Source organism: Cetorhinus maximus, chromosome 2 (assembly GCF_964194155.1).
Source record: "Cetorhinus maximus chromosome 2, sCetMax3.hap1.1, whole genome shotgun sequence".
Classification (NCBI taxonomy): domain Eukaryota; kingdom Metazoa; phylum Chordata; class Chondrichthyes; order Lamniformes; family Cetorhinidae; genus Cetorhinus; species Cetorhinus maximus.
Genome location: NC_135880.1, coordinates 36674103 through 36694204, shown reverse-complemented (window position 1 = coordinate 36694204; position 20102 = coordinate 36674103). Strand labels below are relative to the sequence as shown.

Here is a 20102-nt window from a genome sequence, read left to right as displayed (position 1 = left end):
ATGCAAAGTGGGTGATTGGGGTGTTGGGGGAGGTGCTGGGGGGGCTAGGGAGGTCCAGAGACCACCAGACCTTAAAGGGGAGAGGGGTGCAAGGGTGGTGCCTGGAGTTAGAAGGGGGCTTCTGATGGAGGCGCTCCCTCCCCATCATCCCTTCCCACCTGGGGAGTACGCTCGTTCACTTTTGGGCTTCTCCTACGCCAGGTAAATCTTCCTGCCAGCCTAAAAATTGAGGCTGGGCAGGAAACAGCCCTTAGGTGGTCAATAATTGGCCACTTAAGGGCCTCAATTGGGGCAAGGGCAGGCTGAGACCTTGCCCACCCTAGCGTAAAATCACTGTGAGGTCAGGGTGGGCGGTAACCCAGAGGGAAGCCCGTTCCTTCAATTTCATGCTCCCCCCTCCACCTATAAACCTGCTGGTGGGGGAGCAAGAAATTGAGGCCAATGTTGGGAAACATGTCCTTAGTTTGTTTACAATCACACAATAAAATCACAAACACATAGTTGTGTGTCTGTGCATGACAACATAGTGACACCGCACACGACACTTGTGACTTCACAAACAGACCTTTTTATCAAACCTTTGCTTCATCAAGACGCTAACGATTTAATGACTCACAACCAGGGCTAATTTTACAAGTTTGCCCTCCTGATGCTGGGAGCACAAATCAGGAGCTTGGGAATGCGTTTCCCATAATTTCCTGTTCATTACCTTTCATAGTAATTGGGGGTTCTGCCTAAGGGCAAATCCTCTGTTCAATGCTCCACACCTCGCGTCTTTGCGCCTTCCTCTTCAGTTGTTCATAGGACCCTCCCCATTTTCAATTTGGCTAACATCATTCCCTTTCTCCCTCTTGGTCTCCATCCCCCTAATTTTCTTGCGATCACCTCCTTCAGCAAGTTCTCATACCTTAGAATATGGCTAATCCAACCTTGTTGCCTTTTCGTAATAATATTTACGAACGATCTTTCCTTCTCCACCATCCTGAGAATTTCCAATTTCCACCCCTCCATCATTTTCACATGGCCCATCCCCTTCCTTGACCTCCCTGTCTCAATTTCTGGTGATAGACTGTCCACCAATATTCATTACAAGCCTACCGACTCCCACAGCTACCTCGACTACAGCTCCTCACACCCCACTTCCTGTAAGGACTCCATCCCATTTTCTCAGTTCCTTCGCCTCCATTGCATCTGTTCTGATGATGCCACTTTCAAAAACAGTTCTTCTGACATGTCTTCCTTCTTCCTTAACCGAGGTTTTCCACCCACGGTGGTTGACAGGGCCCTCAACCGTGTCCGGCCCATCTCCCGCGCATCCGCCCTCACACTTTCCTCTCCCTCCCAGAAACATGATAAGGTCCCCCTTGTCCTCACTTATCACCCCACCAGCGTCCGCATTCAAAGGATCATCCTCCGCCATTTCCGCCAACTCCAGCATGATGCCACCACCAAACACATCTTCCCTTCACCCTACCTGGCGGCATTCCACAGGGATCGTTCCCTCTGGGACACCCTGGTCCACTCCTCCATCACCCCCTACACCTCAACCCCCTCCCAAGGCACCTTCCCATGCAACCGCAGAAAGTGCAACACCTGCCCCTTTACTTCCCCTCTCCTCACTGTCCAAGGGCCCAAACACTCCTTTCAAGTGAAGCAGCATTTCACTTGCACTTCCCACAATTTAATCTACTGCATTCGTTGCTCCCAATGTGGTTTCCTCTACATTGGAGAGACCAAACGCAGACTGGGTGACCGCTTTGCAGAACACCTTCGGTCTGTCCGCAAGCATTACCCAGACCTCCCTGTTGCTTGCCATTTCAATACTCCACCCTGCTCTCATGCCCACATGTCTGTCCTTGGCCTGCTGCATTGTTCCAGTGAAGCTCAACGCAAACTGGAGGAACAGCACCACATCTTCCGACTAGGCACTTTACAGCCTTCCGGACTGAATATTGAGTTCAACAATTTTAGATCATGAACTCTCTCTTCCATCCCCACCCCCTTTTCGATCCCCCTTTTTTCCAATAACTTATATCGATTTTTCTTTTCCCACCTATTTCCATTATTTTTAAATGGATTTCCATCCATTGTTTTATCTCTACCTTTTAGCCTATTTCGATCCCTTCCCTTCACCCCACCCCCACTAGGGCTATCTGTACCTTGCTTGTCCTGCTTTCTACCCTTAATTAGCACATTCCTTAGATAATATCACCACCTTCAACACCTCTTTGTCCTTATGTCTGTGACATCTTTTGGCAATCTCCACCTATCACTGGCCCTCTATCCAGCTCTACCTGTCCCACCCCCCCTTAAACCAGCTTATATTTCACCTCTTTTCTATCTTTACTTAGTTCTGTTGAAGGGTCATTCGGACTCGAAACGTTAACTGTGTTCCTCTCTGCAGATGCTGTCAGACCTGCTGAGTTTTTCCAGGTATTTTTTTTTTGGATTTCCAGCATCTGCAGTTTTTTGCTTTTATCTGAGAATTTCTTTGTTGCTCTTGTGTTCCCTCCATCTGACCTGCCACTTTCTAAGCTTTGGATGTCGCCTTTTCTCAAGGTCCATGTTTCAGCCCCACACAACAAGACACTCCAAATCACGTGGTGGATTTTAACGGCCCTTCCCGCTGGCGGCATTTCCCAGTCCCGCTGAAGTCAATGGGCTTTTGAACGCCTCGTCACATTTTATGGCCCTGCGCCTTCCTCCACCCCATTGTGACAGGGCTGTAAAATTCCACCCACAGTCTTGATAATTCTTATGAGTCTTAATCAGTCTTATGCCGAGTATTTTTCTCTATTTGGAGGATGCATTCTCTGCCATTGCCATTCTAGCTTGGATTTCTTTACGGCAGTAATGATCTTCTGACAAGATGCTTCCCAGCTACTTAAGTTGTTTTTTTTGTTTTTATTCATTCACGGGCCGTGGGCATCGCTGGCTAGGCCAGCATTTATTGCCCATCCCTAATTACCCTTGAGAAGGCGGCGGTGAGCTGCCTTTTTGAACCGCACACCCAGAGTGCTGTTCGGGAGGGAGTTCCAGGATTTTGACACAATATCTGTTCCAGCTGTTGACCATTTATCTTGAACTCCACTTGCCCACCGTTATTTCTTCCAATCTTCAGAACTGCATTAAATTTACTCGAGAGAAATTCATGGCCAAAGGGATGAGTGCCCAAATTCCCAATAAACATTCCAGGTGGGTGGAGTTCTGTGCCAGGAATTTGTAAAATTGCCTGCATTACGAGTCTTCGCTGGCTGCAAGCTTAACTAATTATATATTTCTTTGTGAAAATCTCTAAAGCACTGTTGTGAGCCAAAACATTGGTTAATCAGGGTCTGGCACCAACCTGTGTAGGAGATCCTCATAGCAGTGAGGGGAACATCAGCCAGGGTGATAGGCTTACACTGCAGGAATTTAAATGCTGTTCCACTCAGATCTACCGCTGTGAGCTTTTGGAGAACCTTCCGTGCAAATGGACCTGCTACACCCAGCACCCCGATCTCATCAGTAACATTGCGAATATCGACCGCATAGCCACCATTTGCTGCCTCTTCCTCTATATACCTAGAGAAATGAAAGCGGTAAGTCAGGTGAATAGTAGGGATCCTGCTTCTCTTTTTAAGGTAACAATAAATAAGTAAATGTGCAAAGGGCTTGTTTCAGGTATGGGCACTGCATTTCCGGCTCATATGAAGGTATGACTGTGCTTCCTGACCATGATATTGGAGGTGAAAGGGAAAAAAAAAGCAGGCAGTGCATGGAATTTCCAGGCCTGTGTGTTCAAGTCCAGATTTTATGGGGCACAATGGTTCCCCCGCACCCCACATCTCCCCCAAAAGTCTGGGGCTGGGCGAGGGTTTGAGCCCGTCCACTATAATGTCAGATGCCATGTCGCCATTTAACACTGGGAATAGCGTTATTGGCTTAAGGTGAGACTTCCGCCCCTATCTCAGGAGGAAGTCCTGCCTTAGGCAGCTACTGGCCAATCCGATTGGCCGGCAGCTCTGTAGTCCCAGCAGCACCAGGTTCGAGTGGTGGCCACTGATGGGACTACAGGCAGTCCCTGAAGATGAGGAGTGTATGGGGCCAGACTTCAGTTAAGTCAGGGGTATTGCCGGGCCTGGACTGATGGGCCTCCGCAAAGGTGTTGAGGGGGTGGAGGGGCCTGGCTTGAGAGACCAAAGGTGTTGGGTTAAAGGGAGGTGTGTGCCCTTCGGGGAGACCCCCAAAGAAAGTCCTCAACTCATTGCTTGACACCAGCCCACCCAGTTAAAGCTGCCAGGCTACCCATCTGGTGTGGGCTTCCCTCTGTCGCAGGTAAAATAGCAGTGGGGGCAGGAGAAGGCCCTTAATGGTCATTAATTGGCCATTTAAGGGTCTCAATAGGCTCAAGGATGGCAGAGGAGGGGACAAGTCTTAGTGTCATTAAGCTATTAATGTATACAATATTATTGGGAAATATGTTTCTTTTAAAATAGAGGTTTAGTCTGTGGGTGTGTCTTAATTGGATTAACGTCAGCCAATCTGGAAGCTATGATGTGTATTAGTTTTGATATGTAAGAGAGATAGTGTGCATTTGCATTTTTTGAATAGAGCATTCAAGAAGTGGGGTGAAAATTACCATCTAGCTAGGAGATACCAAGCAATGTGTTTATATTACTAATAAAATTGGGACTATGAAAGGGGTTTTATTGTTAAAAGATGGAGTTCAAAGTGGTTGGTGATACAATGAGAATTTACATTCAATGAGCGATGTTAGGTACAACTTCAGCAGTGTCCGGGTGTGCAGGGCAGAGGCAATGTGAGATCAAAAAGCAGCTGTAAACCTCCAACTGTCTCCACAGGAACCAAAGTGAAAAGAATCTCATTTTAAATTTGTACGGTGAGAATGCTTTGCCTGGTGTTTAGTTAAGTCTATGGATGGCTGTTGCCTTAATGGAGATTAGTTTGGGAATTTGTTAAAAGTTATGATAGTAGTAATTTGTAGCCATGTGTATGTATATTTTAACCTGTGTAAATTAATAAAATGTTTAATGTAAAACCTTGAGAACTGGTGGTCTGATTCCTGAATTTAGAGTTGCATTTCAAACATATTATAGGTTATAACAGTTGTTTAAAGTTTCTTTCTGGAATTTTTAAATAACTTAGCTTTACCAACTGCTCAGTCATAACACCGAGGCAGGTGAGTAGGTGGCAGGCAGGCCAAGTGCTGCATTTTACAAATCCCCCTGCCTTCAAATCCAGTGGGGAAGCATAAAATCCAGTCCCTGGAGTTGCATTTTAGTCAATGATAAATTTATCACTGAGCCAACCAATACTGAGGTTCAAGATGTTTGACCAATAATTTACAAATGCCACAAACCAAATTGGTACAAAAATATCCTCGTGAGTAATTTTGGTGTTAAGAGTAAAACAGAAGAAACTAGATTATCCGTTCATTGTACACCTTTCTTGATTTTGATTTCCACTGTCTTCAATGGAGACAAAAATGGGAAGAGATGCATAACAGATGACCAATCCAATATTGCCTGTCTTACACTATCACCAAGTCAAAATTACCCCACTTTGGGGAAGGAAATCTGTTGTCCAGACCTGATCTGGCCTATGTGTGACCTGAGCCCCACGCTAGCGTGCGTGACTCTTAAGAACCCTGTGAAGTGACCATTCAGTTTGCGCAAATACGGAGAGGCAAAAATGACAACCTTGCTAGTGATGCCTAAAATTAAGTAATATTAAAAAAAAGATGGGAATAGGTAGGTGTCCTTGTGATCAAGTGAAAAGTCAGCTGCCTCACCCCAATCAGAAAACATTGACCTCAATCCAACTTATTCCCTGAGCTGGTGGAATCTCCAGTTACACTTGGCCACTTCCCTGGTTGGTACTGGAGACGGATTTGAAGAATGGAAAATAATGAAGATACAGATGTCTTTATCACAGGGCACACACTCAGGGACAATTTACCATACCCAATCCACCTAACCAGCACGCCTTTGGACAGTGGGAGGAAACCAGAGCACCCAGCAGAAACGGGTAGAACATGCAAACTCCACACAGACAGACACCCGAGGTCAGGGTTGAACCTGGGTCCCTGGAGCTGTAAGACAGCAGCTCTAACCACTGCGCCACCCACATTAAATCGATCAATAAAAAGAATAAATTCATTTCAGAAGTTATACTTTTTTAAAAACATCTATGCTTACCTTAGGTCATGGAGCTCTGACCCTGATCCTGTCACCAGCAGGAACTCCTCTTCTGACAAGTGGCTGATTGTCACTTCAGCGTAAACTCGGCCTCTTGGGGTAATCATATGACTGATGTTAATATAGCCCACCTGTGGGAAAGGGGGGTAAATTAAAGATGGAAAAAAGAGGGGCCACACATTGCAATAGCCGAGAATGGAATGCGTGGCTTGGTGAGCATGTGGGTACTGGAGGAGAAGTCATTCTAGGAGATAGGCTTGCTGCAGTGGGATAAGCAGGGACACAGCCATGTGAGGCACTGTCACAGAGGTTGCAGAGGGAAAATGGTATGGTTGACTACATCAAACATAGTGGAGAGGTTGAGGAGGATGCGAAAGGATAACACACCATGGTTGCAGACATATAGGGCAGTATTTTACGCGTTGGCAAGCAGGGACAGGGCCCGCTCGCCGACGGGTAAAATGGTGTGCGGTAACCGCGCCCCATTTAAATTTTCAGGTAGGCGGGGGCGCAGCGAAATCAGCTGCGCGCCTGCCGACCTGTCAATGGCCAATTGAGGCCATGGACAGAGTCAATTAAGTAATTAAAGGACCTGCCCATCCAACCTTCAGGTTGGCGGGCAGGCCAGGAGCCCCGGGGCGAATTAGAAAAAGCATGAAACCTCATCCATGGGCGGGATGAGGTTTCATGTAGGTTTTTAAAAATTTTAATAAAGTTTTTGTAAAAATTATGGACATGTCCCAACTCATGTGACATTGTCACATGAGGGGACATGTTAGTGAAATTTTATTTTTCTATTTTTAGGTTTTTAACATTTAGAGCCGATCTCCCTGAGGCTACACTTAGCCTCAGGGAGATGAGTGCGCTCTTTCGTGCACATGCGCGAAAGAGCGCACTCTCGATTTTGGGATTTCCTCTCCGCCTGCACAGGGAGTGCATAGTGCTTCCGTGCGGACGTCACGCTGGCTGGGCCTTAATTGGCCTGCCCACATAAAATGGCGCCGATCGGAAGCACGCACGCCCTTCCACTTCGCCCCCGACGGGGGGGGGGGGGGAAATCCTGCACATGGAATGTCTTTAGAGCTTTGACCAAAAGTGTCATGATTTGGTAGTCATGGGATTGTACAATAACAACTATTACCAGAATACTGGAAAGGAAGATAGAGATGGCATTTGGGAGTCAAGGGTTGTAACTAAGAGGCTAAATTGTAATTTGTCCTTTAATGGAAATCCAATTGTTCTCTCAATTAGGACAATTATAAATTATTTGAGTCAAATTGACAGCAAAGAATACATGATTAATTCCAATTTTTTCTTTACCATTAGTTCTGTAAGATGGTGGTTATTAGGATATTACCTCAGGACATCTCACCTACGTCTTTGAAAAGTGGGCATTTGCTGTAAAAATGAATATCTGTGTTTGTCAGTTTTCCATTTTTACACCTCATGCTAGCATCTCTTTACCTTGGGAACAACATTTGCAATCAGGCGGTCCAGGAGTTTTGTGGAGTCCTTTCCCTTCACAGTGAATTTTCCGAAGGGTGTTAGATCAAATACTCCCACTTTTTCCATGACCTGTTTACACTCTCGGCCAACTGGTTCAAACCAGTTTGTACGGCGAAAACTAGGCCTGGCATGAATGAATAAGTTTGTTAAATTAATGCCCTGTTATTGCAGTGCAGAGAAATCACATTTTGCTTTTAATAATCATGATGTTCTCTTTTGCAGCTATCCTGTAGAAAGGTAATTGGTTGCAAGTTGAAACACTTCAATTAAATTGACGAAATACCGGAAGGATGTTGCAGGAAGTTTTTTGGACAACGCAAGCTGTTATGATCTGGAATGCACTGCCTGAAAAGGTGGCGGAAGCAGATTCGGCCGTGACTTTAAAAGCGAATTGGATAAATGCCTAAAAAGAAAACATTTGCAGAGCTATAAAGGAAGAGCAAGGGAGTGGAACTAATTGGGTTGGTCTCACAAAGAGCCAGGATAGGCACGATGGAGCGAATGGCCATCATCTATTCAATAAATAGGGGTGCTTTTGGAAACTAAGGCTCCAGACCTTCCATTGATAGGCGACAATTATTAATGTGGACTCACTCTCCTTGGTCTTTGCTATATTGTAATTTTCTAATAGGGAGGCTGGGTGTGCTGGTAAGGTACTGAAGACAGCCTCTTTAAGTAAGTGTCAAAGATTAACATCATTCAGCAATTGTTCCAACCACAACTAAATCAACTTAAAGGCCTATCTTAATAATACAAGCCATTTCTTTAAGAGTGATGGTGCATCAACGATAGCTGAGGAATCAGTATCACCAGATTTCTATGGGGGTTGTTTGCATTTCATCTGCACCCAACACTATTAGAGGGCATCTGGGTATAAAGCCCTCTGACATTCATTTGCATGTAATTTACATTGCAGGGTCCCCTTCAGGCTGCAATGGCGGGTTTTTGCGTGATCTTCACATACAGTATAAATTGTTGTTTTCCCCTTATATTGGTATTCTTCCGAGCGTCCCGATGAGTGTAAGACGATAAACTTGGACATGTTTCTTTTTTCAGAATACTCAAGTTCTGTACTATCAAATGGCCAGAGTGCAATATCCCAGAATGTATTACCCCTCTTCCTCAGTCCCTGGGCCATCCAACAACGTACTGTGTACCAGCCAGCAACTCCATATCTTCAGTGCAAGTGGGTGCAGCGAGCCAACATATATGGCTCCACCAAAATTGCACCTAATCAGCACTTGAGTGCTAAATCTGCAGTGAACTGGTTTAGCATCTCTCGGCAAGTTCACAATAAGGTTATCAGCAATTAAAACCAAACTGTGTGCTAAAACAAGCCTGTTTTATCCGAACGGCATCCAGTCAGCACCTGTTTTCACCTTTCAGCTAAAATAACTCCAGTGTTTTGGGTTGACCAAAGCTCCCGCTGATGTTGTAGCGACCCACTTAAGTGCTTAAGTTTTTTTTTAACATTATTCCACTTCCATGACTCAGGTCTCCGTGTGACCTTCTGAGGAATTCTGTTATTTGGAAGTTACAAATTTATTATTTTGGTCACAGTCTAGGCAGGATGTGCACATAAACTATACTACTACTGTGGCAGGTAAGTGAGCAAAATTGTTTCAGTATTTATTATCCCAGAATCATGTCCCTTTTGAATGAGATGGAGGTGGAATTTAATGCTCATGGGGAGCTTTCCTGGCCCACTGCCAATTGAAGTCTTTTAGTGGGCAATTAATGCTCACTTAAGAGCCTCATCCTGTCGCTGCTGGTATTCAACCAGCAGCTAGTGGGATGGGGGACTTGACAAGTGGGGAGCCTGAAAATAAAGATCTGGCATGTTTGCTGGTGGGCTCCTAGGAATCAGGGATGGGGGTTCCCTCGTTGTCTGGCATGCAAGGCCTGACCGAGGGACCCGGCATCAGGAAGGAGGGGGCCCACTGTGTGCCACCCCCACTAACGTTTCTTCCGACCCTTCCCACACCTGCCACCCGGCGACCTCCATCCACCCTCATTAACCCTGTGGCCTGGGGTCCCTCGGCGATCCTGGACCTCTGGTGGGTGCAATACCGGCAGAAGCCACCACCACTACTGGTGCTGCTTCCAAGCCTCTGATCGATCAGCAGCTCTCAAGGGGGTGGGATTTGCAGCCCGGTATCTTTGATCCTGGGGAGGTCCCGCCGTTGTCCACTTAAGTGCCTGCTTGGCACTTTATATGGCGGGCCTTCCTGAAGAGGGGTGACCCGGGTCTCTCGCAAGTTCTACAGCAGGCGTTGCTTGCATTAAATACCAGCCATAGCTTCTGCCAGAATTGACAAAGGACAGCAGAAGCATCCTTCCAAATGTGAGTAGGTGCATTCAAAAGATGTGACCATAGTGAAGTGACATCTTGGATCACATTTCCTGTTTTTCATGTCCCAGCAACAGTGCAGCAGGAACAGCAGCATTCTCTGCCTTGCAGCCTGTGACAAGCTCCCAGGTATACTGCCAGAGCTCGGCTTAAAAAAAATTCAATAATCTGTCAAATTCTCCAGGGTCAACACCAGGCTGGCTCAAGAGGGTCAAGCAGACCTGCCCTCTCACACTTGCAGCCTTCCTGTTGCCAGGAAAGAAAATCCTACCCGTTTTTTCCTAGAAATTAACGTACACTTCTCTCCCTGTTTACAAAATAGAATTCTAGGGGAGAATTTTCTCCCCGTCGGGGGTGGGGGCTGCGCAGGAGCGGGCGTGGGCGGGCACACAGCCGATTAAGTCCTGCCCCACGTGACGCGCACTTGAAAGCGCTGTGCGCTCCCTGTGCGGGCAGGGGAGGGGTAGGCTGAGTTGGGGCCTGAAGCGCAGAAATCTTCCTCAGGCACAGGGCTGCCTCAGGGAGATTAGTTTGACCGTCAAAAATTTCAATAAAGAAAAAAAAAATTTTTTTAAGACATGTCCCCTCATGTGACAGTAACTGGGACATGTCAATGAACTGTAATAAAAAGTTTTATCCAATTTATAAACACTTCATGAAACCTCATCCCGCCCGTGGATGAGGTTTCATGGTAAATGCAAAGGCTGCCTGGGCTCTTCGTCTGCCCGCCAACCTTAACCGTTAATCACTTTAATTTAAATGGCCTTAATAGGCCTTTGACGGTTCAGCGGGCGTGCAGCCGACTTCGGTGCGTGCCCACTGAACTGAAGGTCTGAATGACGCGTGGTGACGTCGGGACGCACACCCGAGGTCATCGCGCATCATTTTACGCATCAGTGAGTGGGGCCCGCCCCCACACGGCAACCCAAAGATTCTGGCCCTAGAAATTAGTGACATCTTTCGGCCTACTGCACTCTCAAAAATAAATGAATACATATTTGAAATTAATTTACTGTCAAAATGTTCTTTCAATTTCCTGATAATGTGTTGTTTTTAGGACGATACTAACTCCACATTAAAAAATTAATACAATGAGCAGAAGTGTGTACACTGCCTATTAACATGAGTTTCATTGTATTAAAATGGTTTTTATATAGAACATTTTTTTTCATTCATCATTGGGATGTGGATGCCACCGGCATTTGTTGCCCATCCCTAATTACCCCTGAGAAGGTGGTGGTAAGCTGCCTTCTTGAACTGCTGTAGAACATGTGGTTTAGTAAACCCAAAGCGTTGTTAGGGAGGGAATTCCAGGATTTTGATCCAGCGAAGTGAAGGAACGGAGGTATAGTTTTGCTGAAAAAAGATACATGTCGAAGTTTTTCATCTTGCACTCATCAGGACACTTCGCAAGAATACCAATATAAGGGGAAAACAACAATTTGTACTGTATGTGAAGAGAATGCTGATTGGTTGGCAAGTGATTGGTAGAGGCATTGCCATGGAAAATGCACCAGTGATGGTGACTGAATGGCTGTCACTTATTTTGTTTAGCTGAAACAGGTGCAATGTGTGTATATGTATTAATATTTGTAGCTTCCAGTATATGCAAATGTGCCACACTACAAGCCTGACTGACAATCTTAAATTGGTAGTCAGTGTGATTCTTAGTACATTGAGGATTATTTAGCAAATGTTGTCCAATTGTGGAATCACACCTGATGTTGGACACCGTGTTTTGCGTTTTGTAAGCACAGATTGAATGGGTATGGTCTGTACCTTGCCCGTTGTGAACAGCAGCAGGGACATACTGTTTGATATGATCTCACAGCACATTTATCTCCATGTGAATAGTACATATGGAAAAACATCCCAGAATGAACCACTGACTTTCCAGTCACACGAACGGTTTACATCTTCATTCACACTTAGTCATAATTTTCCACCTTACCTATATCCTGTGTCATCTCCAGGTTTGTAGAACCAGTGTGGCTGTTCCCAGCCGGCATGGAACCCCATGGATGCCTTGTCTTTCAAGATTTCATAAATTCCACTTACTCTTTCTGTTGGTCTTCCTCCAAACCGCTCTTCTTTGGGATATCCAACTAAGCAAGGAAAAAAAAATCAGGTAATTTGCGAGTACAACTATCATTAATCCCATTAATGATAATTACTGCTTCCTTTTTAAGTTCCAACAGAATGCAATAGACCTGAAATGCCTTTGTTCAGAGGGCATTTAAGAGTCAATCACATCATTGTGGGTCTGGAGTCACTTGTATGTTAGACTAGGTAAGGACAGCAGATTTCCTTCCCTAAAGGGAATTAGTGAACCAGATGGGTTTTTACAACAATCAGCAATCATTTCATGGTCATCATCAGACTTTTAATTCCAGATTTTTTTATTAAATTCAAATTTCACCATCTGTCATGGTGGGATTCAAACCCAGGTCCCCAGAGCATTACCCTGGGTCTCTGGAATACTAGTCAGTGACAATACCACTAAGCCACCACCTCCCCGTGGCCACCTCCTCCCCGTGCTGAATTCAAGCTGAAACTAGGTAGACATATCCACCAAGGTAGACAACCATTTCCATTATAATTCAAAGTTAACCCAGTGCGAGCTTCACTGAAATGAAATGTTTCGCCAAACCCCGTTGATAATTATACTAATTAGATTACCATAGAAATCTGGCTGTGGTCAGCATGCTGCAATTCTGGTGAGATCTGAATGTGTTTCTAGTCATTTAGAACTAAACTTCAGTTATATGGGAAAATTTAGGCTTTGATGTCAAGGCCCCTTGTAACTGGCTACCAGAGGCACCAAATCTTGGGATACTGGTATGCAAAACAAAATGACAGTAAAGAGCCGGGGATTCTTCAAGTGTAAAGACCAGGGATACTAGAGTAATTAATTAACTAATTAAATAAAATACGGACGATGTGTTGCTGCTGCAGCATGTGGGTACTGCTGCACACCAAGGTGACCCAGAGTTAAATGCGTGGTTCAAAGGTTGGTGTGAGAGGAATGGGTTTCAGTTCGTGGGGCACTGGCATCTAGAGTGAGTGTTTGCAGCTCAAGGAACTTCAGATCCGCGTTAAGGATTTGGAGTCCGAGCTGCAGACATCGCGCCATATCAGGGAGGGGGAAAGTTACCTGGACATTTTGATCGAGGAGGCAGTCACACCCCTCAGATTAGGAATTCAAATTTGGTCTGTGATGAAGGACAGGAGGGTGTGACAGCAGGTGAAGCAGGTATGAGGACCCAGGGGGTAGTGTTTGAGGAGCCTCGGTCTCTGCAACTGTCCAACAGTTACGAGGTTCTTGTATGGACGAAAGCGGGGACTGCAGGGAGGATGAGCAAATTGACCATGGCACCATGGTACAGGGAGCCATTCAAGTGGGGGGAGGAAATAGGAACATAGTAGTGGTAGGGGACAGTATAATTAGGGGGAATAGATGCTGTTCTCTGCAGCCATGAGTGTGAGTCCCGAAGGCTGTGTTGCCTGCCCGGTGCCAGGGTTAAGGACATCTCCTTAAGGAGAGGAGCTTGGAGTGGAAGGGGAGAGATCTAATTGTCGTCATCCATGTTGGTAACAACGACATCGGTAGGATTATAAAGGAGATTCTGCTGAAAGAATTTGAAGTAAGGAGCTAAATTATAAAGCAGACCCTCCAAGTTAATAATCTCGGGATTGCTACCTGAGCCATGGGCAAACTGACATAGGGTAAAAAAAGTCAAGGAGTTAAATGTGTGGCTCCAAGATTGGTGTGGGGGAAATGGGTTTCAGTTTATGGGGAATTGGCACTAGTACTGGGGTTGAAAGGAGTTGGTCTGGTGGGACGGGCTTCACTTGAACCGTGCAGGGACCAGTGTCCTGGCGATTTGAATAACTAGGGCTGTAGAGAGGGTGTTAAACTAAATAGTGGCGGGGGGGGGCGCATGGTCTGGAGAGGGGATACATAGGCTGACAAAGCAAAACGATGTGGCAGCATCGCAGGGCAGCTATTTAGGTAATAATACCCAGAGTGTGACAGGAAGGGACAAAGTGTACAAACATAAAAAACAGCAGCAAATAGGGTCAAATGGGGGGAAAAAATGTTAAAAAGGCAAAATTAATGGCTCTTTGCTTAAATGCATGTAGTATTCGGAATAAAATAAATGAATTAACAGCACAAGTAGAGGTTAATGGGTTTGATCTTACAGCCATTACTGAGGTTTGCTTATAAGGAGATCAAAGCTGGGAATTAAATATTCAGGGGTATGTGACTTTTCAAAAGGACAGGCAGGAAGGAAAGGCTGGTGGGCTAGCTTTGTTGTATAAGATGGAATAAGCATGATAGCAAGAAATGATCTTGGATCAGAAGATGTAGAATCCATTTGGGTGGAGGCAAGAAATAACAAGGGGAAGAAGACACTGGCGGGAGTAGTCCATAGGCTCCCTAACAGTAGCTATACTGTAGGATAGATAATGAATCAGGAGATAATGAGGGCATGTAAAAAAGACAGGACATTAATCATGGGCGACTTTAATCTTCATGTAGATTGGGAAAATCAAACTGGCAGAGGTAGATGTGAGCAAGAATTCACAGAGTGTATTCAGGACAGTTTTCTAGAACAATATATTGTAGATCCAACTAGGGATCAGGCTCTTATGGATCTGGGTTTAATAAATGATCTCAGAGTAAAAGATCCCCGAGGAAACAGTGACCATAACATGGTAGAATTTAGCATTCAGGTTGAGAATGAGAAACTTGGGTTGGAAACAACTGTGCTAAACGTAAATAAGGGTAATTACAAAGGAATGAGGGCTGGAGTGGACTGGGAAAGGAGGTTAGCAGAAAAGACAATGACAAAGATGAACAATGGCAGACGTTTAAAAAAATAATTCATGACTCACAACAAAGATATATCCCAGTGAGAAAGAAGGATTCTAGGAAGGGGATAAACCAACCATGGTTAAACAAGGAAGTTAAAGATAGTATCAAATTGAAAGAAAAAACATACAATGTGGCATAGATTAGTGGTAAGCCAGAGGATTGGGAAAGTTTTAAAAACCAACAGAAGATGACCAAAAAATAAAATAAAGAGGGAGAAAATAAACTTTGAGGGTAACCCTAGCAAGTAATATAAAAAAGGACAGTAAGAGCTTCTTAAAAACATAAAAAGGAAGAGAGAGGCCAAAGTGAACATAGGCCTCTTAGAGAATGAGGCTGGGGAATCAGGAAATGGCAGAAGAGCTGAATAATTACTTTGCATCAGTGTTCACGGTAGAAGACACTAACAGTATTCCAAATGTACTGAATAATAAAGGGGCAAAAAGGGGGGTGGAAATAAATGCAATAACTATTACGAGAGAAAAAGTACTAGGGAAACTAATGGGGCTAAAGGCCGATAAGTCCCCTGAACCTGATAGGTTGCATCATAGGATATTAAAGGAAGTAGCTATACAAATAGTGGATGCACTGGTAGTAACCTTTCAAGAATTCTTAAATTCTGGAAAAGTCCCAGAAGATTGGAAAACTGCCAATGTAACGCCCTTATTCAAATAGGGAAGAAGGCAAAAAACAGGTAACTATAGACCAGTTAGCTTAACATCCATCATTGGGAAATGTTAGAGTCTATTATAAAGGATGCAATAGCAGAGCATTTAGAAATACATCATATAATGAAGCAGAGTCAGCATGGCTTCATAAAGGAGAAATCATGCCTGACAAAATTATTGGAATTCTTTGAGGAGGTAACAAGCAGGATAGATAAAGGGAAACCAGTAGATGTCATATATTTGGATTTCCAAAGGTGTTCAATAAGGTACCGCACATAAGGCGACTTAATACAATAAGAGCCCATGGTGTTGGGGGGGTAGTATATTAGCATGAATAGAGGATTGGCTAATTAATAGAAGACAGAGAGTTGGGATAAGGGGGGCATTTTCAGGATGGCAACCTGTAACTAGTGGAGTGCCACAAGGATCAGTGCTGGGGCCAAGTGGTGAGGACGCCACAAAGAGCCCACAGAGGGATTTAGACAGGTTAAGTGAGTGGGCAAAAGCTTGGCAGATGGAATATAATGTGGAAAAATGTGAGGTTATGCATTTTAGCAGGAAGAATAGAGGAGCTGAATATTATTTGCATGGAGAAAGACTGCAGAAAGCTACAGCGCAGAGGGATTTGGGTCCTCGTGCATGTATTCCAAAAAGCTAACATAGGCCAGAATTTTTCCATTGGCGAGCTGGGGGCGGGGCCCACTCGCCGATGCGAAAATGACGCGAAATGACGTCAGGAGGAACCCCCGACGTCATCCCGCATCATTTAAATATTCAGGAAGGCGGGTGGACAGCTGTCTGCCGGCCGACCTGTCAATGGCCAATTGAGGCCATTGACAGGATAATTAAGCTAATTAAAGGCCCTGCCCGTCCAACCTTAAGGCTGGCAGGCAGGCTAGGAGCCCCAGTGGGAAGGAGAAAAAACATGAAACCTCATCCATTGGCGGGACGAGGTTTCATGTCTGTTTTTAAAAACTTTAATAAACTTTATGTAATATTTATTAACATGTCCCACCTTGTGTGACATTGTCACATGAGGGGAACATGTTAATAATTTTTTTATTTTGCTATTTTTGATGTTCACAAAGCTTTCACCGATCTCCCTGAGACAGCACTTAGTCTCAGGGAGATGTGCGCTCTTTCGCGCGCATGTGCTAAAGAGCTCACTTTGGCAGTTGGGGAATTCCTCCCCTCCCCCCCGCACAGGAAATGCATAGTGCTTCCTGTCAGGCAGCCCGCTGGGCGGGCCTTAATTGGCCCGCCCACTCAAAATGGCGGCGGGGCCCATTTCAGCGGCAGAGTTCGGCTGCCCACCCGCCGCCGAGCCGGTGGGGCCTGCCCGCCCGCCCATCGAGGGCTAAATTCTGCCCATACAAGTTCAGCAGGTAATAGGGAAGGCAAATGGAATGTTGGCCTTTATTTCAAAGGGAATGGAGTATAAAAATAGGGTATCTTGCTAAAAGCACACAACGCACTAGTTAGACTGCACCAAGAATACAGTGAACAGTTTTGGTCCCCTTATCTAAGGAAAGATATGCTGGAATGGGAGGCAGTCCAGAGAAGGTTCACTAGGTTGATCCCAGGTGTGAAAGGATTTCCTTATGAGCAGAGGTTGAGTAGGTTGGGCCTGTACTCACTGGAGTTTAGAAGAATGAGAGGCGACCTTATTGAAACATATTAAATTCTTAGGGGGCTTGACAGGGTAGATGCTGAGAGGTTGTTTCCCCTTGTGGGAGAGTCTAGGACCAGAGGCATAATCTCAGAGTATGGGGTCGCCCTTTTAAAACAGAGATGAGGAGGAATTTCTTCTCTCAGAGGGTAGTCAATCTGTGGAATTCTTTACCGCAGAGAGCTGTAGAGGCTGGATTGTTTAGTACATTCAAGGCTGAGGTAGGCAGATTTTTAATCAGTAAGGGAATCAAGGGTTATGGGGAAAAGGCAGGAAAGTGGTGTCAAGGATTATCAGATCAGCCATGATGTCAATGAATGGCAGAGCAGACTCAATGGGCCAAATGGCCTACTGCTGCTCCTATGTCTTATGGTCTTATGGGCTTAATAATTATAGTTACTGGTTACTCACAAAGAAATGGAGTCTTAAAAGAATAAAAATAACAAGGTTTTCATTGTCTTTTCAAAGGATATAGAGGAACATGTGAAAACAGTAATAGCATAGCAATAGACCTGTCAACAAAATTGAACACTTCAAGTCTAATTAATTAGTCACGGTTACAGTGCAACACAAATGCTACTAATTTTAGGAGCATACACATAAACAGCTCCTAATCAGTTTTAAATTCCACTACAGGTCACTGCAGGAGGTCTTGTGGCATAGAGGATAACATCCCTGCCTCTGAACCAGAAGCTCCAGGTTCAAATCACACCCCAGGACTTCATGGCCAAGGAAGGTGCGTTCATAATGTGAGTGAAGAGGTTGAGTATCGATCTGCAGATCCTTCCAACACATGCCAAAGGCAGTTGGTAAGAGTGGGAAAGGTTCCTGAATGTGATGGAAAGAGCACTGGAGCCTCTACCATCACTATCCACAGTTCAATGTACATGCATGCAAACGAGGAGCAGGAGTAGGCCGTTCAGCCCCTTGAGTCTGCTCTGCCATTTAACAAGGTCATGGCTGATCTGGGAGAAATCTGCATCCTGCCTATTGCCGATAACCTATCATCCCCTTGCTTACCAAGAATCTATCCACCTCTGCCTTAAAAAGACTCTGCTTCCACCACCTTTTCAGGAACAGAGTTCCAAAGACTCATGACCCTCTGAGTGAAAAAATTTCGTCTCAACTCTGTTTTAAACGGGCAACCCCTTATTTTTAAACAGTGACCCCCAGTTCTAGATTCTTCCACAAGAGGAAACATCCTCTCCACATCCACCCTGTCAAGACCCCTCAGGATCTTACATGTTTCAATCAAGTCACCTCTTACTCTTCCAAACTCCAGCAGATACAAGCCTAGTCTGTCCAATCTGCAACTGCGGAGAGGAATACAGTTAACATTTCGAGTCTGTATGAGTCTTCATCAGAACTTCTTTTAAGATCCTAGGATGAAGTCCATTTGGGCTTGGGCTCTTGTCAGCCCAACAATTTACTCAGTATCACTTTTCTGGTGACTGTAATTTTCCTGACTTCCTTCTCCATTATCAATTCTCCAGACTCACTTTCTATGGGACCAATGCTCACTTTGTTAACTCTTTTTTCTGTTTAAAATATTTATATAAACTCTGACTATCTGTTTTTATATTTCTGGCTAGCTTTCTCTCATACTCTAATGTTTTCCTCCTTATTGGTCTTTTAGTCATTCTTTGCTATTCCTTATATTCAGTCCCATCTTCTGGCCTTCCACCTATCTTTGCAAGATCACAACATGCATGTAGAACTGTGTGTTGCCACAGCAACTTGGACTTCCTGAGTGAAACGTAATGTGCCACCACCACAGATCGTTGAAGGCTTCTTTCTGTTAAAATATGTGGGATTATTCCAACCCTTGGCCAACCAGATTCCTCACCCACCCAGAACAAACCCATTTCTATTTTAATCAGTTTTGGTGGTGGGGTAGAGTGGGTGAGAGGCACAGGGTGTGAATAAGAGCCAACAGGGAGTGTCCTTGAGTTGAAAAGTTTTGCATCAATCACCCAATCTAAAACCATGGTTTACCCTTGTGGCTTAGTTTCGTAGAATCACAGAATAGTTACAGGACAGAAGGAGGCCATTTGGCCCGTCATGTCCATGCTGGCTCTCTGTAAGAGCTATTCAGCTAGTCCTACTTCCCTGTCTTTTCCTGTAATCTCGTAATTTTTTTCTCTGCAGATAATTATCCAATTTCCTTTTGAAAGCCACAATTGAATATGCCTCCAACACAAGGCAGTGCATTCCAGATCCTAACCGCTCACTAAGACAAAGAGTTTTTCCTCATGTTATTGTTCTTTTTTTTGCCAATCACTTTAAATCAGTGCCCTCTGGTTCTCAACCCTTCCAACAATGGGAATAGTTTCTCCCTATTGACTATGTCCAGATCCCTCATGATTTTGAACACCTCTTTCAAAACTCCTCTGGATCTTCTCTGCTCTAATGTGAACAGCCCTAGTTTCACCAATCTAGCCTTGTAACTAAAGGGCGGAATCGTCTCAGATTTGCACAAAGTGCAGTAGCGGGCAGGAAGCAGGAGCACTGCTGGAGGCCAGAAATCTGCTGAGTCCGAGACATATGAGGAGCCTCCGGGCTCAGCCATGCCTCACTTGCGGAGCTGCAAAGGTAAGCTCAGGAACGTCAGGAAAGGGAGTCCGCTGCACTCCTCAGATTGTGAGGCACGATGGAGGAGTCAGTCCACCTTCGGTGTGAAGTGATAGCACCGAAGTCAAAACTGGTAGGATGGCCTCCCCCCGGTATGTGCTCGAGTATTCCTTCAGTCAGTGCTGCCTTGTCCCCCATTCCCTGGCCTGACCTGCACTGGGACCCTTGCCTTGGCACCGCACTGAAAGCCAGCCGGGAAAAA

At 45.1% G+C, this 20102-nt stretch overlaps 1 protein-coding gene across 2 annotated transcripts in view; it reads right to left on the bottom strand.

Moving 5' to 3' along the window:
* Nucleotides 1-20102, bottom strand: part of dmgdh (dimethylglycine dehydrogenase) — a 159083-nt gene that overhangs the window by 31270 nt on the left and 107711 nt on the right. For both annotated transcript variants that reach the window (XM_078563311.1, XM_078563316.1), the window contains 4 exons: nt 12008-12161; nt 7665-7830; nt 6201-6331; nt 3347-3564 (listed from right to left, as the gene is read on the bottom strand). In XM_078563311.1, the coding sequence (XP_078419437.1) occupies nt 3347-3564; nt 6201-6331; nt 7665-7830; nt 12008-12161 (669 nt within the window). The remainder of the gene's footprint in view (nt 1-3346; nt 3565-6200; nt 6332-7664; nt 7831-12007; nt 12162-20102) is intronic.